This window comes from Rhinoraja longicauda, unplaced genomic scaffold (assembly GCF_053455715.1).
Source record: "Rhinoraja longicauda isolate Sanriku21f unplaced genomic scaffold, sRhiLon1.1 Scf000114, whole genome shotgun sequence".
In the NCBI taxonomy this organism is placed as follows: Eukaryota; Metazoa; Chordata; class Chondrichthyes; order Rajiformes; family Arhynchobatidae; genus Rhinoraja; species Rhinoraja longicauda.
Genome location: NW_027601332.1, coordinates 286,551 through 314,473, shown reverse-complemented (window position 1 = coordinate 314,473; position 27,923 = coordinate 286,551). Strand labels below are relative to the sequence as shown.

General features: G+C 41.6%; 1 protein-coding gene and 1 non-coding gene across 2 annotated transcripts in view; one reads left to right on the top strand and one right to left on the bottom strand.

The window, feature by feature from the left end:
* Positions 1 to 2,296: 2,296 nt before the first annotated feature.
* mcm9 (minichromosome maintenance 9 homologous recombination repair factor) overlaps positions 2,297 to 27,923 on the bottom strand; it is a 40,253-nt gene continuing 14,626 nt past the window's right edge. The window contains exons 6-13 of the mRNA XM_078394936.1: positions 22,937 to 23,062; positions 21,640 to 21,759; positions 13,563 to 13,737; positions 12,042 to 12,244; positions 11,683 to 11,886; positions 9,084 to 9,166; positions 5,894 to 6,039; positions 2,297 to 4,012 (exon numbers count right to left, since the gene is read on the bottom strand). Of these exons, the coding sequence (XP_078251062.1) occupies positions 2,503 to 4,012; positions 5,894 to 6,039; positions 9,084 to 9,166; positions 11,683 to 11,886; positions 12,042 to 12,244; positions 13,563 to 13,737; positions 21,640 to 21,759; positions 22,937 to 23,062 (2,567 nt within the window). The 3' untranslated portion in view covers positions 2,297 to 2,502. The remainder of the gene's footprint in view (positions 4,013 to 5,893; positions 6,040 to 9,083; positions 9,167 to 11,682; positions 11,887 to 12,041; positions 12,245 to 13,562; positions 13,738 to 21,639; positions 21,760 to 22,936; positions 23,063 to 27,923) is intronic.
* On the top strand, positions 9,279 to 9,351 carry trnak-cuu (transfer RNA lysine (anticodon CUU)). The gene has a single exon. It is a non-coding gene; the product is annotated as a tRNA-Lys (tRNA).

Here is a 27,923-nt window from a genome sequence, read left to right as displayed (position 1 = left end):
TGCTGTTTAAGGAGATCATAAGTGATAGTAGAATTAGGCCATTCGGCCCATCATCTACTCTGCCATTCAATCATGGCTGATCTATCTCTCCCTCCATTCTCCTGCCATTTCCCCATAACCTCTGACACCCATACTAATCAAAAAACAATCCAGAAGATGCAGGATCATTTTATTCCAAAGAGCAAGAAAGATTCTAAGGGGAGTAAGAGGCGATCATGGCTGACAAGGGAAGTCAAGGACAATATAAAAATAAAAGAGAAGACATAAAACATAGCAAAAATGAGCAAAGAGTCAGAGGATTGGGAAACTTTTAAAGATCAACAGAAGGTAACTAAAAAGGCAATACGGGGAGAAAAGATGAAGTACGAAGGAAAGATAGCCAAGAATATAAAGGAGGATAGTAAAAGCTTCTTTCGGTATGTGACGAGGAAAAAATTAGTTAAGACAAATGTGGGTCCCTTGAAGACAAAAACAGGTGAATTTGTTATGGGGAACAAGGATATGGCAGATGAGTTGAACTGAAGGTAACTGAAAGAAGTTGAGTGTAAGAGCAAAGAGGTCCTTCTGCTGTTGTACAGGGCCCTGGTGAGACCACACCTGGAGTATTGTGTGCAGTTTTGGTCTCCTAATTTGAGGAAGGACATTCTTGCTATTGAGGGAGTGCAGCGTATGTTCACAAGGTTAATTCCCGGGATGGCCGGACTGTCATATGATGAAAGAATGGAGTGACTGGGCTTGTATACTCTGGAATTTAGAAGGATGAGAGGGGATCTTATAAAAACATAAAATTATTAAGGGGCTGGACACGCTAGATGCAGGAAACATGTTCCCAATGTTGGGGGAGTCCAGAACCAGGGGCCACAGTTTAAGAATTAGGGGTAGGCCATTTAGAACTGAGATGAGGAAAAACTTTTTCACCCAGAGTTATAAATTTGTGGAATTATCTGCCTCAGAGGGCAGTGGAGGCTGATTCACTGGATGCATTTAAAAGAGAGTTAGATGGAGCTCTTAGGGCTAGCAGAATCAAGGGATATGGGGAGAAGGCAGGAGCGGGATACTGATTGTGGATGATCAGCCATGATCACATTGAATGGCGGTGCTGGCTCAAAGGGCTGAATGGCCTACTCCTGCACCTATTGTCTACGTGTCTATGTCCAGCGCCAGAGAGAGCCTCAGCATCACATCCCTGTTTTTGAATGCAAGCCCACTTGAAATAAATGCTAGCATTGCGTTTGTTTTCATTGTGGGAACCCTGCACCAACACTCCCAAGTCCCTTTGCACCTCCAATTTCTGGATACTCTCCCCATTTAGAAAATAATCTACGCCTTTATTCCTACTACCAAAATGCACGATTCCACAATTCGCAAAACTATATTCCATCTGCGACCTCTCCACCCACTCCTCCCAACCTATCCAAGTCCTTCTGCAGAGTCCCTGCTTTCTCTACACTACTTGCCCCTACACCTATTTTTGTATCATCCACAAACTTGGCCACAAAGCCTTCCGGCCCCTCATGCAAATCATTAATATACAACGTGAAGAGCATCGGCCCCAGCACCGAGACCTGCGGAACTCCGCTAGTCACTGGCAGCCAACCAGAAAAAGTCCCCTTTGTTGCCACTCTTTTCCTTCTGCCATCCAGCCAACCTGCTATCCATGCTGGCATCTGCCCTTTGATACCGTGTGCTCTCATCTTCCTTAGCAGCCTCCCATGTGGCACCTTATCAAAGACTTTCCGAAAATATAGATTTTCCAACATCTACTGACTCTCCTTTGTCTGTCCGACTATTTGCTTTTTCAAAGAATTCCAGCAAAAAAAGGGGGCTTTAGATAGGTGGATATGCTGAGATTATAGGGATATGGATCACATGCAGACAGAGGTTAGTTTAATGTAGTATCATGACTGACACAGATATTGTGGGCGGAAGGGCTTGTTTCTGTGTTGTACTGTTCTATGTTAAATAAAGATACATAGTAAGAATGTAACAATTAGGTGCAATGCTTCACCTGTTGATTAAGTGTTCTTTTGATAGACATCAAGAAATACCAAAATTTGTATTCATTTATAATCCTTCATGATAAAATATATCTATAGACACAATGATGTGAAATTCGCTGAGTGTGACTGAATGACTTGCAGTGAAGCAAAAGGTTTCCAAAATAAGAATTCTTCCTCCATTTCACCATTGCAGCATTTTTCTTTCCTACCAATACTCGACTACTGTCAGTGGATAGCATATGAAACAACTCAGTACATGTTTCACCTTTCCATTTTTTCACATAACACACCCGGCATTCTCATTTGTCAAGGACAAAATGTGACACTTTCTTTTATTCGTCTCTCCTTACATCACAGCTAATACTTTATCATAGAATCGACTATTTTAATGCCAGCAATTTAAAAAAATGTTTCACATTTAAGCTTTGTTTAAATCGGTGCATAGGTTGATCATAAAGTACAAAACTTTTTTTTAAAAAGCTACGCAAGTGCACCTGCACAATTAAGTTTTGGGTTTTTTTCTTTCTTCATTCCAGTCAAAATCCAGAATACAATCATCTTCCAACTCATCAGTGGAAAAGAGATATCTACCCATTGCCGCTGCTGTAGTGCTAGTTGATGGAAATCCAAAGGTCTTCCTTTTTCTGGACAGCATCCCAGACTCAGTAGCATCATTTTGTACCATACTTTTCTGCTCCGCAACCGATACCTCACTTTGATCTGTAGTCTTTACATTTTTCTTGTCAGGGCAGGGACTAAAAGAGAAACTAGAAAGCTTTGCTAAAGTACTGGAGGACACCTTTACCTGGCCCGTCAGAGCTGAACTTTCACTGCTCTCTTGCTCTGTTATCAGTTCTGTAGGAATTGGAGGTTTTGATTTATCCAGTGCCACCTTTTGCAGCTTACCCGTGTGTTTGTTACTGGGACTCTTCTGCAGATCAAGTGATGGTTCTGTACCACTGCAATTAGCAACCAATGTTCCTTTGCTTGCTTTTTTATGCAAGAGAATACTGTTAGAGGTGCAGCCGTGTAATATTTGGGGAATTTCTGTTTGGTTACTGGCTTGGGATGGCTTCTTAAAAGCATGTGCCAATTCGTTATTTAATTCCTCAACTTCTGTATGGTCAGAAAACGGGACCGAGGGTTCGGAAGTAGATTTAGCTGCAGCTGAATGGCTTAGTTTTTGCTTTGGCTTGAATACAAATGTCTTTAGCTTGGTCAATAGGATGTTAGAATCCCCGCTAGTTTCAGGCTGAAGAGGAAAGGCATCACTAGCCTGTGAGGTATGCTTTGTTCCTGGTGGTTTTACTTTCTTATTTGCTTTAGCTTGGAGCCCAGGTGAAGTACATTGTCCTGAAGTACCACCAGATGAGCTGGAGTCATCCAGATTCAGAAGTGCACTGGGTTCACTTGATTCAGATAAATGACTTTCATTACAAGTTTCTTTACTTTTGAACAACATTCCGCTCTGTGAAACCCGGGAAGTGTGTAGCTTTTTGGACACCCGAACAGTCACAGCGGAATCTGGTGTGTTTGACGAAGCATGGATTTCAACATTTGTCTGTCTTTTCGTGTGATCCGTGCCAGTTCTTCTTTCAGCTTCTGAATTCTCAATGGCTAAACCAGCAGACTTAATGTTATTCACACCACACAAACCTATAGGTGGCGAAATCATGTTGGAATTACTAGTTGTTGCAACTTGCTCTGTACTTTTTATTGGCTGGGGACTGGTATTTAATTTAGAAAAAGGATGCTGATAAGAATTCCCTGATGTTTGTTTGAGTATGCAGGATTCAGCTAGTACAGTCCCCTCTCTTTCAGGACCCTTTTCATGAGTTTTGCTTTGAAAGTCATCAAACCAGGTGAGATCACTACCTGTTTGATCAACATCCCGAGCAATGGGATTCAGTTCATCAGTTCTTGAATCAGGAGCAGCGTCAGAAAATGCATCACACCTGTCACTTGAGTTTGTACATCCATTTGGTGGATGCTGTTCGTCTCCATTCTGAATGCTATTGAAAATACAAGTTACATTATGAAAAAATGTTTAACCTACAGAAATGTCATCATCTACAGAAATTATTTTTTGATGAAAAGCCAGAACTACTCTCTCTAACCACCCGCTAAACATGATATGAAGTCTAGACCCATCTCTTTGATTACTTCAGTTTTTAAAAGTTCTCATGTATTATAGGATAGTGTTATAGGATAGGATCGCTGGGCGGCGCAGACCCGGTGGGCCGAAGGGCCTGTTTCCGCGCTGTATCTCTAAATCTAAAATAGCTAGCAGAATAAAATCACTCTCTTGACATATCTGACGCAATGTTTTCAAGTCAATGTGCAGGACAAGAGGGGAAGCTATGGTAGAAGCCGGATAATCAGCCATGAGCTGGGTAAAAGAAACAAACTCAGATAGAGTTTATTCCTCAATTTAAATAAAATGAAATGGGATTATAAATTCATTAGTTCTTAAGTAACATGAGCAAAATTAGGCCATTCAACTCATCGATTCTCCTCTGCCATTCAATCATGGCTGATCTATCATTCCTTTTCAACCCCATTCTCCTGCCTTCTGTCAGTAACCTTTGACACCCTTACTACTCAAGAACCTATCAATCTGGGCTTTAAAAATACCCAAAGACTTGGCCTCCATAGCCCTTTGTGGCAATGAATTCTACAGATTCACCACTCTCTGGCTAAAGAAATTCCTCCTCATCTTCTTACTCAAGGTACATCGTTTTATTCTGAGGTTGTGTCCTCTGGTACTAGACTCTCCCACTAGTGGAAACATCCTCTCTGCATCCACTATTCAGGCCTTTCATTATTCAGTAAGTTTCAATAAGATCCCCCCCTCATCCTTCTGAACTCCAGCGAGTACAGACCCAAGCCAGCAAACGCTCATCATGCGTTAACCCAATCATTCCAGTATACCTCCTCTGGAACCTCTGCAACACCAAAATATCCCTCCTCAGATATGGGGCCCAAAACTGCTCACTATACTCCAAATGCAGTCTGACCAGTGCCTTATAAAGTCTCAGCAATACGTCCCTGATTAATGTAAATTTGGTGGCTATTACTCTTTGTGCATTGAAAGATCAAAATCCCTATTAAGGTTTCCTAATAAACATTTAATGCTCTGTCACATTTCCCCCAATGGAAAACTTTAACTTCATCTAATCCCGTGCAGATTTGTTCGATGTAACCCTGCATGCCTGCACTAATGCATTGAAATAATTTAAAAACACCCTCATGCAAGTGTTGTCAGCATTCCAAAAATTCCCTGGTGAGCCGCCACCACTTTGCAATGCATCTCCAAGCTCCATTTCACATTTCCAATGTCTCAGTTGAGATCCAATTCCAGCAGCTTTGCTTCAATGAGGCAGCCGTTCACAATATTGCCCCTTTGCTGATTCATCTGATCAATCATCGTAGTCAACCCGACCCAATTGCTCAAATCAATGTCATAAACCGGCTGGACAAAGTTGCACTGCTCCCAGTAGAGCAATCAGCAAGTAGGGGGTTAATTGTACATTACAATTACCACTTATGGAAGCACAAAATGCTGAAATCTACAGCAAAATTAAACTGAGAGGAACTCAGGAAACTGGTTTGAGCAGCACCTCTAAGGTTGGGGGGGGGGGGGGGGAGTGGATGGGGATGATCATTCGATAATTGTAGGTTCAATTTTCAGTTCAACATTCTTGTAATGTTTAGCAACAACTAAAGTGTCAATAATAAAACAATTTGTCTAAATAATCAATTAATTCACCCAACTCTGATAACGGTGGTGTTTCATCAATTAAAAATAATCAAATTTATTACCCTACAAGTATAATTAAAGTAAACCTTTGTAGTATTCCTCAACCCCCAGTGAGTTTGTGCAACTTTTTTACCTGTCAAGTCTCTGCAGTTCTTGAAGGAGAAGAACATTTAGGCCCAGTCTTTCCAGCAGCAATTCACACTGCATTTTGTACTGCTCTTTTGTGTCTGTTGGAAAGGACGTGTGCAATGCGTTCACGCCACCGAGAAGAGCACCTCCCTGGAAATCAGAACAAAAGCAAACTATATAAAGTCACAAAAAGACTCTTCAATTCTTCGAGCACAGTTCAATATGCTTAAGTCTATTGCTCGGCAGTGTACAAAATCAATTAGCATTCTTACGTCAGTTATTTGTGCACGTGATAAAATCGGTTCAATATATTATTCAAGATACAAAAGCAAAATATTTCCTGTGGACTCAATCGAAATTATTTTTTTTTACATTTTTGCATGTATCTCATGATTAGAGCCAGGATGTTTAGGCACTAAAAAACTCTGAAATAGGCAGGCAAATAGGCATAATAAAATTACAAAAAAGGCACAAAAAGGCATTTATTGACAAAAAGAGGCATAAAAAGGACTATTTCCACCACCAAAATATGGTTAAAAATGATAATATAAAGGAATACTACATTAAATGACCAAAGTTGCCTGGTTGCACATAATTACTAGCATTTTTTTCAAATTACCTGGTGTTCAACTATGCCGTCTGTCAGACAGAATATGCTTCAGTTGTGAAAAACTTCTTTCTACCCCAGCTGAGGTCACTGATGCATACCCGAAACAAACTCCAGACTCTATATTCATGTGGATATCTTGTGCATAACAACTACCTTTGAGAACTTTAGCTATGTTACCTAAAATCACTCTCTCACATTTTCCTTGTATATCTTTACCTACATCACCAGGAACTTTACGAATATCGTCAGTTACTCTGTTGAAAACCTGCAAGTTATTCACTAATGTTTCGCCACGTTTCTCAAGGAAAGTGATAGCTTGTGGGAAGTTTGCAAAATTGGAAGCAATAAACACAAGATCGCAGTGGAGGGACTTTTTCTGCATGATTTCACTGACGATCCTGACTGCAGCAGATTCCTCTTCTTCAAAACAGTTGACGATTTCTTTTATCTTTTCAAAATTTGCAGCATAGTAGAGTACAGCAGAGAGCCATGTACCCCACCTAGTCAGAACGGGCTGAGGAGGTAGCGGAATCTCAGGTGCCATTTCCTTGAACAACTGCACATGTGACAGTGCTTTGAGGAAGATTTTCTTGACATTGGAAACTAGGCAATCGACATTTGGAAACAAGCTACGTATGTGCTCAGCAATTCTATGGAGTCCGCGAGCTAAGCATGTGAAATTCAACATTTTGGGGAATAAAACTTTAAGAGCACGAGCAGCTTTTTTCATATACGGAGCTGCATCAGTCACAAACAGAAGAACATTCTCGTGTTTTATACCTTCTGGCCAAAGTACAGCAAGTGAAGATGTAAACAACTGAGCAATAGTTGAGCTGTTTGCCTTCTCCAATACCTCCGATGTCAACAGATACTCCTTTGATAGTTGACCTGCCTCCAGTGTACCGATGACCACATTGGCAACATATCTCCCCACAGCATCGGTTGTCTCATCTATTGAGATCCATATTTTGTTGCATGCAACATCATCTCTAATTTTCTGCACAACAATGTTGAAGTTGCTGTCAACATTATTTTTCCGTAATGATGACTCGCTCAGTATATGTTCCTCTGTGTATTTCTCTAAAAAACCTCTGAGAGATTTGTTTTCCAATTTCCACAGTGGAATTCCAGCATCAATGAATGCCTTGCACAGATCACTCAAAAACTCAGATTTGTGACTGGAGCCAGCAGTAAATGTAGTGAGGAGACAAGCTTGCGTATTTCCCGCCTTCAGTTTCGCTGCTACCGACTTGTGTTTAGCTGACTGTACATGCTGGGAGATGAAATATTTATTCTCATGATTCACTGCTTTCTCACATGCTTTGCAAAACAGCACACAGTTGTCTGTAGAGAATATATCACTCCCGTACACACTCACCAAATCGTTCAGTTGTTTACAAGGCGTTGACTTGACTTGAGGCATTTTGATGATTGCAGACCCTACAGGAGCGGGGATGCAGACCTCTACAGGCAGGCCAAGTAAATGCTGTGAAGAGGAATCAGAGCTGCCAAGAAAAGAGGTACTCTGAGAAGTTGAGGAGCAAGTCCTCAGCTAATGACTCTTCTTCAGTTTGGAAGGGCTTGCAAGAAATCACAAGCTACAAGAGGAAAACCCCCCTTGGACAATCATCAGCTGACCAACGACCTGAACGAGTTTTAACTGCAGGCTCAATACACAGAAACTTAACCCTGGTACCTCTCCCCTTCTCCCCAATCAACACTTCACACCTACTCACAGCCTGACTCTAGTATGAAAAGACTGGACTCGGCTTGTACTCGCTGGAATTCGGCTTGTACTCGCTGGAATTTAGAAGATTGAGGGGGGATCTTATAGAAACTTACAAAATTCTTAAGGGGTTGGACAGGCTAGATGCAGGAAGATTGTTCCCGATGTTGGGGAAGTCCAGAACAAGGGGTCACAGTTTAACGATAAGGGGGAAGTCTTTTAGGACCGAGATGAGAATGTTTTTTTTCCACACAGAGAGTGGTGAATCTGTGGAATTCTCTGCCACAGAAGGTAGTTGAGGCCAGTTCATTGGCTATATTTAAGAGGGAGTTAGATGTGGCCCTTGTGGCTAAAGGGATCAGGGGATATGGAGAGAAGGCAGGTACAGGATACTGAGTTGGATGATCAGCAATGATCATATTGAATGGAGGTGCATGCTCGAAGGGCCGAATGGCCTACTCCTGCACCTATTTTCTATGTTTCCCCACCCACCCGTCTCCAATCACCACTTAACACCCAATTACAGCCTGACTGTAAAAGACTGGGGCCTCGTCCACTACCCACGAACGAACGACCGACGGTGGCGCCCCAACTTTTGTCCCGGTGGTGGAAATTTTCTTGTAAGCTACGTTAACACGGCAAAAACCGGCTGATTTAGGCACTCGATCGTGAAAAAGGCATTCTCTTGATGAAATCATCAAAAAAAGCATGAAATGGCACTTATGGCTCTTATGTTAAAATCCTGGCTCCACTCATGATATAATGTGCTAAATGTCCAACTTCAGTCCTTCACCTTTTCATGATATGTTGGTTTTAATTCTCATTTCTATATAAAATGTTTTTCTCAGCAATACATACCTGCATGGATGACTCCATTACAGAGATCACTGTGATGGCATCTTCAACAGTTACGTTATCCCTAAACATTAGTCTTGCATGAGCTAAAACACAAATTTTCAAAAATTGGCAGGCAGCAGTAGACAGATTAAAAAAAATCTGTACACTTAATTGAAATAAACAAACCTCCAAATAACAGCAGGCAATTGTGACACAGCCCGGCTAGCTCAGTCGGTAGAGCATGAGACTCTTAATCTCAGGGTCGTGGGTTCGAGCCCCACGTTGGGCGTCACTCTTTGGCGATGGGTGCAAACATTTAATTGTGCGGCGCATATATGACATAAAGAACCCTCAAACCATTATGTTTTGCTGAAGCCAGAGGGAGATAAAATTGCTTCTCTCTGCTCTCTTTATAAAACTCAAGCCGACGAAGAACATGTGCTTGCACTGGGAAAATAAAATCTTTACTCATTATTTTGAATTTAAAACTAGTCTAAGAGATTTGTTGTCTTTATTTTTGAAACCTATCCTGTTTAAATATATCTTCAATTATTAAAACATATGTAATCAAACATTTAACCCAAGAAACACAAGAACTGCTGCATCTCAGTCCCATTACTCCTGTGAAGCTTTGGGATATGGACAAATAATGAACTCAAGTGCGGAAGCTTATTACAAAAAAATAAGTTGTCCAACTAACCAGTACTTAATTCAACAGTTTAAATATCCTTTCCCCCTGCCACCCATGGACTACAGCTGAAGTGTATATAACCTACAGGATCCCATGGCAATCAATAAACACAGATGAAAATCAATGCCTCCCAGGAGGCTGCGAAGAAGTCGGAGGCGGGGCCTCGTGGGTCAGAGGCAAGGCCCGCGGCCAGGACCTGGGGTCTGGGTTGCGCCACGGAAAGGATCCGGCGGCGATAGTGGAGAGGTCAGTGCGGCGGTCAATGAGGACGCCACTGACGGACGAGGACGGACCACGTGGGAGTGAGGACGCCGCTGTCAGGGGAGGAACAAAGGAGGACCCGGTGTGGAAGGGACATCCGTGAGGAGGGGGAGGGGGAGAAAGAGCAAAGGAGGACCTGGCACCGGGATACTTTGTAACTTTGTCAGTGCCCTTTATGTGGTGGCTATTTGCATACCGAGGGTTTGCAAGTAAAGAATTTCACTGTAACTTGTCACATGTGACAATAAAGTATTCATTCATAAAGAAAAAAAATACAGAGGTACTGGCAATGGGTCGATGACCCGAAACATTAAATCTGTACCTATTTCCCCAGTGTTTCCATAATTTTCCTTTAAAAAAAAAAAAAGCTATCATGGTTCCTGGCTACCTCCAGACTCCCATCTCTTAATCTCACACCACCTTGACAGACACATTTCTTTATTCTAGATTCAGATGCTTCACATCTCGTCATTTTAAAAGGTGAACATCATAACCTATGTTCTCCCCTTTGCAGACAGTGGAACTGATTGTAGACTTCAGGAGAGCTCCTCCTCCCCTCCCCCCTCTCATCATCAACAACACCAGTCACAGCTGTGTAGTCATTTGAGCTCTACTCAATAACCAAAAGTCTGTAGTCTCTTTTTGCTCTGGTTTATTTCACTCACATGTTTAAACTTTAATGTTGTATTCTTAATGTTTTAAAGTTTTATGCTTTATTCTTAATTGTTTACTGTGTTTGTGTTGTTACTTGCGAGCGGAGCACCAAGGCACATTCCCTGTATGTGTACATACTTGGCCAATAAACATTCATTCATTCATCTGAAAGCTTCCGACACTATTCCATTGTGTATCGATGTAAATGCTCTCCTTCTATCTTTTGCACTGGGCTGCTTTGTGTTCCTGATGATTTGCTAAAGGTCATTGCAGCAAAATCCCTAAAGCTCTGTTTTCATCCTTGAATCTTTTCCAATCCAGCCACTAAGGAGGAGCCCACCTGCTTTTGGAAGACTGCTATCACCCCATGTGACAAAAAAAAAAGCAAGCATCTCAATGACTACTGTTCAGTGGCACGCATCAACTCCACCCTCCCAGAAAGCCTTGTTCCATTGTAATTCAACTACTGCTGTGACAGGTCCACAACAGGTGCCATCTCCCTTGCCCAAAACCCATCTCTGGTACATTTGGTTAACAAGGACCTATTTATTGACTATCGTTTGGTCTTCAACACCATAATTCCAATTAAACTCATCTCCATGCTCCTGGACCTTGGTCTCTGAAGATCCCTCTGCAGATGGATCCTCGATTTTCCATAGACCACAATCACAGAACCATATCGCATGGAGACAGGTTCTTTGGACCAACTTATCCATGCCAATCAAGTTTCCCCATGTCTCTCCAAATCTTTCCTGAGTAAATGGTTTTAAAACATTATTACCTGCTTCAACTACTTCATCAGGCAGCTTGTTCTGAATACCCACCACCCTTTGTGTGAAAAAGTTGCCCCTTGTGTTCGTATTAAATTTTTCCCTTATCATTTAGGGGCCAATAATTTTTATAGTGAGGAACACTCCAGGCACCTTATAGGTACGGCCAATTCTTGGAATTTTATTTATATTACAGTAAATCTATGATATCGTTTTGATGATTAAAAATCTAAAGACTGCTTACCTTCAGCTAGACGTACCAAGCTCTCAAGCATACGTATTGTGGTTCTTGCTGCATTTCTGAACCCACTTTGACGTTGCACTTGGTAATATTTCACAAGGATTTTATTTGCTTCATCAGAAATCTTGGGTTGAAAAGTCTTGATAAGACAGAAGTAGGTTTTCATCTTCTCCATGCTCCACAATTTGTTAGAGACAGTTGGACACGCTAAATGGTTTTAGGAAAGGATATATCGTTCTATAATTAAAACAACACTCTTTCGTGCAACCTTGAAGCTTTCATTTTATGTTATTTAATAAGCCTAAAGGGATATTTTAAAATTCACAAAAATTGAACCAAAAATGCATTTTGACCTTAAATACCTTTGTTTTCCAGAATAAATGAAGTAATTACTTTGTCCCATTCTTCATTTTTGGTATCCAGGAGCACCAAAACAAGGTCAAATCTGCTCAGCAGTGGGCTAGCAAGAGCTGTATTTACAGTTATAGATTCATTGGGATCATACTGGCCTTTTGGATTAGTAGCTGCCAGTACAGTGGTCCTTGTGTTCAACTTGCACACTAGTCTAAACAAAGAAAGATGGTCAGTTTTATATTAGAATATTGCATGGGAAAAATACGAGTATTAATAGTAATTATAATGGCAGCAACAAACCTTTATTCACCTGATGCTTATCACATAGAAACAACAGCATACAGTGTCCTTAAAAATGCTGCCAATTTTGTGTGAACCTATTGATATTTATTTTTGTCACTGCTCTGTTTCCATGGCCCGAACTGGATTAAACACAATTGATGAATTAGGGAAAACTATTTCTATTTCACAGGCTGAATTGGTCATAACATTATTTCAATCATCAACAAACGTACTAGTTAAAAAAACAATTTTGTAAGGCAAATTTTATTCCACATCTCAAACGTTTGGGGTCGTGATTTGCAAATTCTGTAAGTACAGATTTCCTCTACAAAATAGACGTAACGCGGGGGTCACCTGTTTTCTAATGTTTGATGGGGTTTTTTCCCCCAAATAGTATATCAAATGTTTAATGCAGTCGTGACAGTTTAGTTTAGTTCAGAGATACAGCGTGGAAACAGGCCCTTTGGCCCATGCCGACCAGCGATCACAGCACATTCACACTATCCTACACACACTAGGGACAATTTTTGTTTACATTTACCAAGCCAATTAACCTACAAACTTGTACATCTTTGGAGTGTGGGAGGAAACCGAAGGTCTGAGAAAACCCATACAGGTCACGGGGAGAACATACAAACTCCGTACAGACAGCACCCGTACTCAGGATCAAACCCGGGTCTCCGGTGCTACAAGCCCACTGTAAGGCAGCAACTCTACCGCTGCACCACGATGCCGCACCATGCAATATGTAGACCATATTGAAGAAGGGTGCGTTACTTGGCAGCAAACACCAATGGGGAAATTATTTCAGTAGCATTTCATTTTGCATTAGCAATGAACAAACTGTGTGGAGCTAATGAGAAATTATTTCAAAATTCTGTACTGGTTCCACCTATTCATACATGTTCATTTAGGATATTTAGATCAAATGCCGATTGTTCTCAATTTACCTCGGAACTGTCTGATTGATATACTCGTATTATTTGGCTTGCCTCTCAAATAGTCACATAGAGTTTAGTTTAATTTATTATTGTCATGTGTACTGAGATACAATGAAAAGCTTTAGTTTGCATGCAATCCAGGGTATTTTGCAAAAATATGTGTTGCTGAAGTACAAGTAATCATTTGTTTTGCCACAAGGAAGACAGAATGCACTCGTTTTAAGACTTTGGGGAGGGACCATGGAGAAACTAAGCATCAAATTAGTCCTTTGTTAAAAACAACTTCAAAATATGAGAAAACCTTACCCTGCCTTTGCCACACTTATAGTCTGCTGCTCCATCGCCTCATGGATGCTACATTTATCATGTTCTTTCATGCTGTTAAACTCATCAATGCAGCAAAGACCTCCATCTGCCAGAACCAGTGCTCCTGCCTCCAAATTCCACTCTCCAGAGTCCTTTACAGCAGCCACAGTCAGACCTACAAGAGAAAGAGGCAGAGAAAAGAAACCTCATGGCACATTTCACAGAGAGTAAAAGCCTGGAGTAGAAACTAGGAACTGCAGATGCTGGTTTACACAAAAGGACACAGTGCTGGTAACTCATCAGGTCAGGCAGCATCTCTGGAGAACATGCATCGGTGACGTTGAGGGTCAGGACCCTTCTTCAGACTATTTCTAGTGCGGGGGGGGGGGGGGGGGGGGGGAGTGGGAGAGAGGAGAGGCGGTACAAAGTGTAACATGTAATAATTTGACATAGGCGAGGGGGATTTTTGATAGGCAAATGAGTGGAACAAAGGCCAGAGATTAAAACCGAAGGTGTGAGATAGGCTGATGAAGAGTTGCAAATTGTGAAGCCAGTAGAGGGAATGTAGGGGGGGCAGGGGGAGGGGAGAAATAGCCGCGGGTCCAGGTGGGGCACAGTGGGGAGGAGTACCGTTCGTAGAGACTTCCTGGATGTTCATCAAGCAAATACGGAAGCAGGGATGAAGCACATCCATGTCAAAATGGTGGCAGCTTTGAGCACGATAGTGTTTTCATACAGCTGCTGCCCTCCGGATGCAACTGTTATCCAACGATCATAACTGACTATAACAAAGACGCAACTTTGTTTATGTTACATGTGCTGATTATATTGAATAGGAACCCTGCTGAACAAACAAGTGCACTTTGTTCAGCTGCATGAAGTAAATAACAAGATCAGAACCTATTCAAGCTAATGCAAGATATAGCTAATCCAAAGATAGACACTAAATGTTGGAGTAAATCAGCGGGACAGGCAGCATCTCTGGAGAGAAGGAATGGGTGATGTTTCGGGTCGAGACCCTTCTTCAGACTGGTTAGGGATAAGGGAAACGAGAGATAGAGACGATGATTTAGAGAGATAAAGAACAATGAATAAAAGATAAGCAAAAAAAGTAAGGATGATAAAAGCCCAGTGGTATGAATATTGATTTCTCTCACTTCAGGTAGCCTCAGCATTCCCTCTCTCTCTATCCCTCCCCCACCCAAGTCACACTAGCTTTTCGTTTTCACCCAACAAACAGCTAACAATGTCTGTTTCCTATCATCGTTACTTCTTTGGTTTAAACCAGCATCTGCAGTTCGTTTCCTGCACATATAGCTAATCCAACCAGTTTTAAATAATACTTCATTTTTATCTGTGATGTTTGCTTGTCATCTTACTATTGTTACTCTATGGGCTATGAGGCAAAGCAGACTCCTTCTGTGCTGTAAACGATGATTAGGAGAAGGGAAACTGAACACCTAAGCTGCTGCGAGGCTGTTGACAAACAGCATGGAAGTGCCCACTGGCAATCTGTATTGTTAATATGAATTTAATCGTTGGAAAAGCAGTGGGGAATTACAAAATCGTCATGAAGTGAAATGGCTTTTTAGCCCATAATTAAGTTTCAAGAGAGAGTTAGATTTAGCTCTTCGGGCTAAGGGAATCAAGGGATATGGGGAAAAAGCCCCAACGGGGTACTGATTTTGGATGATCAGCCAAGATCATATTGAATGACGGTGCTGGCTCGAAGGGCCAAATGGCCTACTCCTGCACCTATTTTCTATGTTTCTATGACAGTATATGATGTGCAAATGAAGATTTTTTTACATAGAGATTTTCACCCTTTATCTTTAATTGTAAAAGAACAATTATTCAATTATTGAAACGTATAAGATAATTAGGGGATTGGACACATTAGAGGCAGGAAACATGTTCCCAATGTGGGGGGAGTCCAGAACAAGGGGCCACAGTTTAAGAATAAGGGGTAGGCCATTTAGAACGGAGATGAGGAAGAACTTTTTCAGTCAGAGAGTGGTGAAGGTGTGGAATTCTCTGCCTCAGAAGGCAGTGGAGGCCAGTTCGTTGGATGCTTTCAAGAGAGAGCTGGATAGAGCTCTTAAGGATAGCGGAGTGAGGGGGTATGGGGAGAAGGCAGGAACGGGGTACTGATTGAGAGTGATCAGCCATGATCGCATTGAATGGCGGTGCTGGCTCGAAGGGCTGAATGGCCTACTCCTGCACCTATTGTCTATTGTCTATAACAGGACTGGACTGTGAAAAACATGCATTATTGGCTCACTAACCAAGTTGAGAGGCTCTAATTAATGTGTGTTTAGTTTAGTTTAGAGATACAGCATGGATACAGGCCCTTCGGCCCACACCGATCAGATTAACACATTAACACTGTCCTACATAAACTCGGGACAATTTTTACATTTACCAAGCCAATTAACCTACAAACCTGTACGCCTTTGGATATTCCACAGTTTGGTCTTATAAACTATCATATGACACATGCAAATGTTGACTTCTTCCCTCCCCCCCCCCCGAAAAAAAAAAACCATGGAAGCAAAGGGCAAAGTTGTCCATGGAAATATTAAGCGATTCTGTGAAAACAAAAAAACACCTTTGGCCACAGAATTGATGAGATTGAGGGGAAATATTTACAACACAAAAAATGCAAGTTTGCTGCCATTTAATGGGTGATAGTAACCTTTTGGATAAACCTCAGATTTAATGTCGTCAGCCAAGGATAAACAGGACAGGGGAAGCAAGGCCGTTAGTGACAAACAGGCAGGGTGACAGGCATCCAGTCATCTCTGTTGGGTACTGCACATCATGCCACCAGACTTGGATGTATTGCCCCAATAGAAGGCAAGTACTTACGATCTAGACTCACAAACAGGGGATGTGGTTGCTTGGGCAAGATTAAGGGTAACCCTTGACACTGTAATGTAAGGGTTAAACAGACTGTGAGCTGAAATGGAGTTGTCAGCTAAATTAGCAGCACCACATTTCAAACCCTGCTTAGGAAAACAAGTAGATGTTTTCGAAGAATGCTTGGGCTAATTCAAAGGGACCAGTAGATCATGAGGCCACTGCGAGGTCACTGAGATAAGCTTTGCTTTCCCAGAGACATCCGAGACTAGCTCGGTGTCTGATAGGACACATAACTCACTCCATTATGGTACCAAGGAGGATAGCTAGCTTGACACATAATCGCCTGCTGTTCTTAGTGATAAAATTATTATATAAATACAAGAAGGGTCTCGACCCGAAACGTCACCCATTCCTTCTCTCCTGAGATGCTGCCTGACCTGCTGAGTTACTCCAGCATTTTGTGAATTATGTAAATACATGCTCATGGACTTCATCTTCAGAGAGAGAGAAAAGAGCTTCAGAGAGAGAGAGAGCTTCAGAGAGAGAGAGAGCTTCAGAGAGAGAGAGAGCTTCAGAGAGAGAGAGAGCTTCAGAGAGAGAGAGAGCTTCAGAGAGAGAGAGAGAGCTTCAGAGAGAGAGAGCTTCAGAGAGAGAGAGAGCTTCAGAGAGAGAGAGAGCTTCAGAGAGAGAGCTTCAGAGAGAGAGAGCTTCAGAGAGAGAGAGAGAGCTTCAGAGAGAGAGAGAGAGAGAGAGCTTCAGAGAGAGAGAGAGAGAGCTTCAGAGAGAGAGAGAGAGAGAGAGAGAGAGAGAGCTTCAGAGAGAGAGAGAGAGAGAGAGAGAGAGAGAGAGCTTCAGAGAGAGAGAGAGAGAGAGAGAGAGAGAGAGAGAGAGAGAGAGAGAGCTTCAGAGAGAGAGCTTCAGGGAGAGAGAGAGAGAGAGAGAGAGAGAGAGAGAGAGAGAGAGAGAGAGAGAGAGAGAGAGAGAGAGAGCTTCAGAGAGAGAGAGAGAGAGAGCTTCAGAGAGAGAGAGAGCTTCAGAGAGAGAGAGAGAGAGAGAGAGAGAGAGAGAGAGAGAGCTTCAGAGAGAGAGAGAGAGAGAGAGAGCTTCAGAGAGAGAGAGAGAGAGCTTCAGAGAGAGAGAGAGAGAGCTTCAGAGAGAGAGAGAGAGAGCTTCAGAGAGAGAGAGAGAGAGCTTCAGAGAGAGAGAGAGAGAGCTTCAGAGAGAGAGAGAGAGCTTCAGAGAGAGAGAGAGAGCTTCAGAGAGAGAGAGAGCTTCAGAGAGAGGGAGAGCTTCAGAGAGAGAGAGAGCTTCAGAGAGAGAGAGAGAGAGAGCTTCAGAGAGAGAGAGAGAGCTTCAGAGAGAGAGAGAGAGAGCTTCAGAGAGAGAGAGAGGGAGCTTCAGAGAGAGAGAGAGAGAGAGCTTCAGAGAGCTTCAGAGAGAGAGCTTCAGAGAGAGAGAGAGAGCTTCAGAGAGAGAGAGAGAGAGCTTCAGAGAGAGAGCTTCAGAGAGCTTCAGAGAGAGAGCTTCAGAGAGAGAGAGAGAGAGAGCTTCAGAGAGCTTCAGAGAGAGAGAGCTTCAGAGAGAGAGAGAGAGACAGAGAGAGACAGAGAGAGACAGAGAGAGACAGAAAGAGCTTAGACTGTGCCAGTGCCAGTGCTAGTCAGGCCAGACAGGAGACTCGAATACACACAGGGGCGTAAGAATTATTTTGTATTGTTTTTTTATTGATAGTTGATAGTTTTTCTATGTTTTACTTGTGTTTGCTTTAATAAATATTTATTTGTGCTCTTCACCATGTGCTTCCTTCATTCATTGATCCGAATCCTTGAATCCTGCATATATTTCATTACAGACACCTCAACATAAATGTCCCACCCATCAGAAGGAACAGCATCAAAAATACCAAAATAAGTGCAACAGTTTCATTGAACTTTACAAGAAATAAGTTTTGTCCCCCCCACAGTGTGCTAACAGTTTGAACCTGTTACATGCAGCTGCTGCTGATCACAGAATACATGCCATTGATAGTAGCTCAGTGGTTTTGGCAGTAATCACGGGCCAATTTTTCTCTCTGTTAAAGAACATTACATGGAAATAATAAAATGTTTGTTGAGAGGATGAGGAGGACTCTGAAAGGCAAGAAGTAGGCAGACTGCCCAACCTGACAGTCTTTGCCTGTTGCTAGTTGTCAAAAGGCTTTCTCAAGTCTTTTCGGGTACCTCTAGTCAGAAACATTTGCAAATTACTCAAAAGACAATTCTTTAAAAAAGTACACCTGATTTTAGGTTACACAATTCATAATACACAGGATTCAAGTCACGTCCATTAGTTTTTGTCATAGAATAACCAAGGCTCATCACGTCAGACATATCCCAATGATCTTATTAGCAGACAAACAAGTTCTCCTCCGCAATACTAATCCAATACTGAAACAATTTAGTTTAAAAGGCATCTACAAATGTGCACTGTCATTAGTGTAATAAAATGCGTCTCCGTGTGTCTCCGAAGGCCAAATTTCACCAAAGAGAAAAGGCAGCAACAGAGTAAATTTAAGCAACTGAACATTAAAACAAACATAAAACCACACACTTTACTGGTCGAAATTGGATACAGATGGTCACATAAGTTACTCTGTGAATATCAGCTTTAACTGAACAGTCAAGCTAAGACTCTAGATACAAATCAAACCTTTAAAATCAATGTAGAAACAAAGAAATGCAGATTCTGGTTAATGCACAAAGTGTTGGAGTGAATCAGCAGGTCAGGCAGCATCCCTGGAGAACATGGATAGCCAATGTTTTGGGTGGAGACTTTTCTTCAGGCTCGTTCTGACGAAGGGTCTCGACCCAAAACATCATCTCCCATGTTCTCCAGAGATGCTGCCTGACCTGTTGAGTTACACCCACACTTTGTGTTCCTTGGCGCATATACCAGGATCTGCAGTTCTTTATTTCCACATTGATTTTAAAGGTTTGATTTCTACCCTAGAAATTGTACACTTAGAAAGCCATGCTCCATGTTAAATGGTCGGTATACAGTGGATCAATTCAAATTTTGTGCGAGGACTGGACACTGCAAAATTCTGCAGCACACAAGGACCAGAAAGGAAACAAGGCACAAGACTGGATGTTGCATTTTGTAGGAGAATAAAGCCTTCTTCTGGAATACAGCTATTACTGAATAGTAATTCAGTATTACTGAATTTTAGGAGTATAATTACTACTATAGTAGCTATGCTATACTATAGGTTAAATGGCCTCTGTAAATTGCCACTAGTGTGTAGGGGATAGTGGGTGAGAAAGTGGGATAACATAGAACAAGTGATTGATAGTTGGCGTGGACTCAGTGGGACAAAGGGCTTGTCTCCATGCTGTGTCTCTAAAACTAAAACACTCCCACTGACCTATTGGTCTGTGGCCTCTGTACAGCTAAAGCAGGCCACAGCTGCATCAGTTATCCACCCATGATTTTGACTCAGCTAATTTATTCCCTCTCCCTACCATTTGTTTTCTTGTTGGGGTGCAGGACATGCCCACCCTGTCTTGCACTCCCTCCTGCTCTGCATCTTGCAAGTGCAATAGTCAATTGTCTATATTTTCACTCTCCAGCTACTCCCATTGATCAGATAACCTTGTTTACAGCGTAACCCTCTAGTCACCTCAGTTGTACGCTTTCACAGAAATCCCCCCAAACCTCCTGGAGCTTATCAAGTTTCTTTGCCAGCTTCGCAGTTTCAATGATGAGTCTTCAACCCAAAATGTTACATTTGTTCCTCTTCCAACAGATGCAGCCTGACCTGCTGAGTATTTCCAGCACTTTTTATTTATTTGGGATGGGGTAGGGTTGGTTGCAATCAGCTGCTGGAACTGCAAAGGGGTGGCACTGATCAAGAGGGGTTGAGAGTGTTTGGTTCGGCTGGGTATCTGGATAACTTTTGCAGAAAATTATGGTCACTGTTACCAGGACTACTATTTTCCTTCTAAAAGAGAAATGCAGTCTTTTATTTAATTGTCTGAACTTGTGTATTCTACACCAGAATACAAAAGTATATGTAACTGGAAGCACTACCTAGACGCTGGTTCACACCCATTGGCGGCAACCCAAAATTGTGCCGTGAGGGATGGAAATTGGACCTTGAGGGGTCCAAATGTTTTTTTTAAAATGGTGTAATATTCCAGTGAGAGTTGATGGAAAATTCCAGGAAAAATTGTTGAAATGATTGACACACAGCCTTGCAGCTTTTGTGCAAGTTTCAGCAGCCAAGGGGCAGCAGGTGTCATCACCATATTAGACATGGAGTCAAAGAGTGATTACTGTGTGGAAACAGGACCTTCGGCCCAAATTGCCCACATCGGCCAACATGTCCCAGCTACACTAGTCCCACCTGTCTGTATTTGGTACATATCCCTCCAAACCTGTCCTATCCATGTACCTGTCTAACTGCTGCAGATGCTAACTGGTGCTAGAATGCTGACTATTCTTAAAGGTTCCTGATCCAAAACATCACATATTCACATCCTCCAGAGATACTCCCTGACCCACTGAGTTCCTACAGCACAAGATTCCAGCATCTGCAGTTCCTTGTCTCCTTAAATTATACTATCCAGATGTTTTTAAGGTCATAAGACAGAATTTTTTCTCCTTGGAAAAAATTCAGCTAGATTGTTGATTTGATATTTTTATATTTTGTGTTCAACAATTTAATTTAAATTTAATTTCATGCTTTAATTTTGTTTACAATGTTTTAATTATTTTTTTTAATTCATTGCTTGAATTTTGTGTTTGATCAGCTGTAAAATCAAAATAAAATGTTTTGAAAACTCAAATCATTGTGACAGAATTATCAATTAATTCATCATGCCATCTTGAAATATGAGCCACAAGTCCAAATGCTTGATCAATTTTTATGCCAATGCAAAAGGATGTGAGCCGCAACTAAAATATGACTAACAAAAATATTGCATTTCAATGATTGCATATGGAGTTAGTTATTATCTAAGTACAGGTATATTCAGTTAGATAGTTGTTTGGCTTTGGTTTTCTTAGTTGAGCGCTTATCCTGATGTTATACCATGTACTTTGTGTTTTAATTGTAATTTAAATGAAAAAGAAATACTGTAACAGTAATGGAGAATTAAAATTGTACAAGATTATAAATTGTGTAATATGCAAATATTCCCCTGATCTTTGCAGGAGAACTAAATGTTTTGCTTACCTGCACTCGTCGATCCAATTCCTGCTGTCAAGACTGACCGAGGTACAATTTTTGCTGCATATTTGAGAAATTGAGATTTTCCAGTACCAGGATCACCTACCAGCAGGAGATGGGGCTCCCCTTCAAAACAAAGGAAACCTTAGTAATTATGCTGTCCCAGTAATTAGCACATGCACTCAGCCAAGCACTCATTGGAGTTTGCTAGCTGTTCACACCTGCCATCATCACTCCTCTACCTGCCTGGACTTTTCCTGCATTCAAAGGACTTAGCAAGTGAACTCTGAATACTGTGGAGGTGCCCCTCAGGCAGAACAGGCTCAGGAAGGCAGGCAGGCAGCACACCCAGACTCTGGCTATTCTGACAGCCTTTGACTGTTTGCTGCCTGTTCAAAGGGCTCGGTCTTTTTAAAGCACCTCCATCAATGATGTTTAAAGAAATACACAATGGATTATATTTTTTAAAATAGACACGATTCAAAAAATCAAAGTCAATTAAATAAAGATTAGAATACAAATTAAGGGGTAAAATTAAGTAAAATAATTAAGCAAGGTAATAACGTACACCTTCCCCCCTCCCATCCTCACCCAGATTAGACACTGCATTGAAATGCATGGAGTTGCTAAATATATGCTAACATTTACATGTCCTAACAGAAAGTTAAGGGGCCAGATGTTAATTACATCTGATCCGTCCTCACCATATGCCGGACTCACTAGGTTCAGAGGCAGAAATTAAATACATCTGTATCAATCCTCTGCAAAAACAAAGAATTGCAGATGCTGATATATGTGAAATATATGAAATATATAGACACAAGGTCAGTTTTTGACCTTGAACAAGACACCGAGAGATAATCTTGCAGATGTGTACAAAACCAACAAAAACAGATGAAAAGGTAATGTGAAACATTTTTTTACATCAAATTAAAATAATATTTTAAACTAGTGGAAGGCAAAACTGACATAATTTTTCAAATGGCAGTTGATTAAACGACCATTACATGATTCAGGCAGTGATGGCAGAAAAAGATCTTGCATGTTCAACATATTCAAGAAAAATCAATAGTTATTTTGTTGTTAAACAGGCCGAATTATTTTTTTGTCTCAAATTATTTCTGGTTTCATGAATTTTGCTTCAAGTCATTCCAATGAATTGCATGGATTAATTAAGCATCAACATCAATGGGAAAAGGAAATAATGTTCCACTCTAGGCATAGAGCAATGATATGATCTCCACAGATTAATCAACAGGATATCAATTCAATAAGATTGCATGTCTATTTTGACAACACTAACCTCTAATTTTGGTCCCAGCTTCATCAATTCTTTGCACTCCACCTGCTAACACCATGGCGACTGCTAGTTTAACCACATACATTCCAAATACTTGTGGACAAAGGCTGGCCAGAATTTCATTTCTTCCTTAAAAAAAAAATAAAGAGATGTGATGAAAGAAAACAAAGCATATCCTATTACTTGCACTTAAAATAGAACACAAGTAATTGTATGTGCCACCATAAACTAATTTATCAGAACCAGCATTATGTTCCACTCACTCCCAGACCCACTCTGCCCAGAATGCAGTCAAGCTATTATATTGTCCAATTTAAAGTCGTTTATCACTTGTGCATTTTAAGGTTTTAACAATGTTTATGTACATGTTTATATTCATCACTAGACTCCAGAACAGTTGACAAGAGGTTCATTCACAATTCCATTAATAATTTCAATTAAAAAAACTTGTGTTAAACTTAAAATGTTAAAGTTGAATGTGGAATTTATGAGGTGGGGGGAATCCAGCACTGATTAGAACATAGAACAGTACAGCACAGAAACAGGCCTTACCGTCCACAATGCTTGTGCTGAATATAATGTGGTTAAACTGATCTCATCTGCCTGCACATCACCCATATCCCTCTGGGACCTGCACTTTCATGTGCCCATGTAAAAAAAACCTAAACACCACTGTGGTTTCTTCCAGATCCCTGTGCAGCTCTACTGGTTATGATCCTCTCTCTGACTAATATGAATAAGCCAGTTCTGAATCCATGCAACCAAGCCATTATGTATCCTGCACATCTTAATCTTTTGGATCAGTTTACCAGGAGCGACCTTGTCAGAAGCCTTTCTAAAATTCATGTATTCAACATCCACCGCCCAACTTTCATTAATCACGTCAAAAAACTCAAGTTAGTAAGACATGACCTGCCATATACCAAGGTGAGCTGGCTATCCTCAATTTGTCCATTCTCTTCAAAATTGGAGTAAATCCTATCTCATTCTCCAACAGTTTCCCTTCCTCGGATAGGAGGCTCACTGACCTGTTGTTCCCTGGATTCTTACTGATTGTGCAAATCGTTTCCTTCAGCCTTCCACTCTTTGGTGGTGCCTTTTTAGTTTGTTCCCATTCCTCATTGACAGCACCGATGATCAAATATCTTTCCATGTTAATTTAATCTAGCTCTACAAATAATTAATCTACTCATAACAGCATCTCATAATGATTTTAACCAAGGAAAATATCGCAAGGCATTTCACAGAATTGTAAGAAACATAGAAACATAGAAAATAGGTGCAGGAGTAGGCCATTCGGCCCTTCGAGCCTGCACCGCCATTCAATATGATCATGGCTGATCATTCAGCTCAGTAGCCTGTACCTGCCTTCTCTCCATACCCCCTGATCCCTTTAGCAAAAAGGGTCACATCTAACTCCCTCTTAAATATAGCCAATGAACTGGCCTCAACTACCTTCTGTGGCAGAGAATTCCACAGACTCACCACTCTCTGTGTGAAGAAATGTTTTCTCATCTCGGTCCTAAAAGACTTCCCCCTTATCCTTAAGCTGTGACCCCTGGTTCTGGACTCCCCCAACATCGGGAACAATCTTCCCGCATCTAGCCTCTCCAACCCCTTAAGAATTTTATATGTTTCTATAAGATCCCCCCTCAGTCTTCTAAATTCCAGCGAGTACAAGCCCAGTCTATCTAGTCTTTCCTCATATGTAAGTCCCGCCATCCCAGGGATCAATCTGGTGAACCTTCTCTGTACTCCCTCTAAGGCAAGAACGTCTTTCCTCAGGTTAGGAGACCAAAACTGCACACAATACTCCAGGTGCGGTCTCACCAAGGCCCTGTACAACTGCAGCAGAACCTCCCTGCTCCTAAACTCAAATCCTCTTGCTATGAATGCCAACATACCATTCGCTTTCTTCACTGCCTGCTGCACCTGCATGCTTGCTTTCAATGACTGGTGCACCATGACACCCAGGTCACGTTGCATCTCCCCTTCTCCCAATCGGTCACCATTCAGGTAATACTCTGCTTTCCTCTTCTTGCCGCCAAAGTGGATAACCTCACATTTATCCACATTATATTGCATCTGCCATGCATTTGCCCACTCGCCTAATCTATCCAAGTCACTCTGCAGCCTCCTAGCATCCTCCTCGCAGCTAACACTGCCACCCAGCTTCGTGTCATCCGCAAACTTAGAGATGTTGCATTCAATTCCCTCGTCCAAATCATTAATATACACTGTAAATAACTGGGGTCCCAGCACTGAGCCTTGCGGTACCCCACTAGTCACTGCCTGCCATTCCGAAAAGGACCCGTTTATTCCTACTCTTTGCTTCCTGTCCGCCAACCAATTTTCTATCCACCTCAACACTGAACCCTCAATACCGTGTGCTTTAAGTTTGTACACCAATCTCCTATGTGGGACCTTGTCGAAGGCCTTCTGAAAGTCCAGATATAACACATCGACTGGTTCTCCCTTATCCACTCTACTAGTTACATCCTCGAAAAATTCTATAAGATTCGTCAGACATGATTTGCCTTTGGTAAATCCATGCTGACTTTGTCCGATGATTTCACCACTTTCCAAATGTAATGCTATCACATCTTTAATAACTGACTCTAGCATTTTCCCCACTACCGATGTTAGGCTAACTGGTCTATAATTCCCCGTTTTCTCTCTCCCTCCCTTTTTAAAAAGTGGGGTTACATTAGCTACCCTCCAGTCCTCAGGAACTACTCCAGAATCTAAAGAGTTTTGAAAAATTATCACTAATGCATCCACTATTTCTGAGGCTACTTCCTTAAGCACTCTGGGATGCAGCCTATCTGGCCCTGGGGATTTATCTGCCTTTAATCCATTTAATTTACCTAACACCACTTCCCGACTAACCTGGATTTCCCTCAGTTCCTCCATCTCATTAGACCCCCGGTCCCCCGCTATTTCCGGCAGACGGTTTATGTCTTCCTTAGTGAAGACAGAACCAAAGTATTTGTTCAATTGGTCTGCCATCTCCTTGTTCCCTATGATCAATTCACCTGTTTCCGACTGCAAGGGACCTACATTTGTCTTAACTAGTCTTTTTCTCTTCACATATCTATAAAAGCTTTTGCAGTCAGTTTTTATGTTCCCTGCCACTATAATGTAGGACTGCCAACAATAGACATTAGGTGCAGGAGGAGGCCATTCGGCCCTTCGAGCCAGCACCGCCATTCAATGTGATCATGGCTGATCATTCTCAATCAGTACCCCGTTCCTGCCTTCTCCCCATACCCCCTGACTCCGCTATCCTTAAGAGCTCTATCCAGCTCTCTCTTGAATGCATTCAGAGAATTGGCCTCCACTGCCTTCTGAGGCAGAGAATTCCACAGATTCACAACTCTCTGACTGAAAAGGTTTTTCCTCATCTCAGTTCTAAATGGCCCACCCCTTATTCTTAAACTGTGGCCCCTTGTTCTGGACTCCCCCAACATTGGGAACATGTTTCCTGCCTCTAACGTGTCCAACCCCTTAATAATCTTATACGTTTCGATAAGATCTCCTCTCAACAGGTTTCCAAGTTAGGACTGTGTGCAACTTGGAGGGGAATCTGGAGATGGCGATGTTCCCATGCATCTACATCCATCTGTTCTTGAAGGTGGGTGATGCAGGTTTCGAAGCAGGTAACTGCAGTATATTTGCATGCTGGCTCCAATCATAGTACAATGTTTATATGTTTTAATATGTTTCACATTTACAATTACAAATTATTTTTAAAATTCTAAGAATAGGTTCAACAAAATTTTGTTACACTTTTCAGAAAGGGGTGAAAAGGTGGATAAACCCAACAAGCAACACATTAACGGGACATAAACAACAAGAGCAACTGACACATAATTAACACAAAGGATGACAACACTGCAAAAATCACTCCTTTACTCTGGTACATCCCAATGCCATGTGCAAGGGAAAGTTTGCTTTCATAGGGAAACTCAAACCTGACACCAAATTGCCTTCAATTTCTCCGGCATTTTCAATTTTTAATTTGGAGGCTTTGCTTACATCTTAGCAAAGGTTACATCTACCTTGTACTATTTTTAAAGAGGACATTTGTAAAAGGGATCACAGTTACCAGAGTTCTGCAGTTAACATTTCCGCATCAGTCAGGTCTACTCAAAATGAACATTAACCACCACAATGTTTCATTCAAACCAGCAGGATGACAACTTTCACAGACAGCAACTACGCTTAAATGTAGCTAAAGTTCTGCTAGGAAAATTACTACTTTATTTAAAAAGCAAATCAACAATTTAGCCATTTCAGCTATTCTTCTTATTATTGTGTCCACTATCGCTATTAACAATAATTGATATTTTTAACACTTCCTTAACAAACATTATCAAATTAGAGATGCAGAGTGGTGCAGCTGGTGGAGGTCCAGCAACCATAGTTAAAATCTGGCTTCCAGTGCTGTGAGTAGAGTTTGCACAATCTCCCAATGAGTGCCCTGTTTTCTAAGTATATATCTTAAGTATGTGCTGGTAGGTTAATTGACTAAGGTAAACATAGGGGAGTAGGCAAGTTGTGGAATCTATGATATGTGGATGGGAAACTGGGGTGAATAGGTAACAGGGGACTGCAGATGCTGCTCTTCCAGATTTCATCTGCCCCCCCCCCCCACAATCAGTCTGAAAAAGGGTCTCAATCCAAAACAGTACCTATCCATGTTCTGCAGAGATGCTGCCTGACCTGCTGAGTTACTTCAGCACTTTGTGTCTTTTAGACTGGATAGACTCGGCTTGTACTCGCTGGAATTTAGAAGATTGAGGGGGGATCTTATAGAAACTTCCAAAATTCTTAAGGGGTTGGACAGGCTAGATGCAGGAAGATTGTTCCCGATGTTGGGGAAGTCCAGAATAAGGGGTCACAGTTTAAGGATAAGGAGGAAGTGTTTTAGGACCGAGGTGAGAAAGTTTTTTTTCACACAGAGAGTGGTGAATCTGTGGAATTCTCT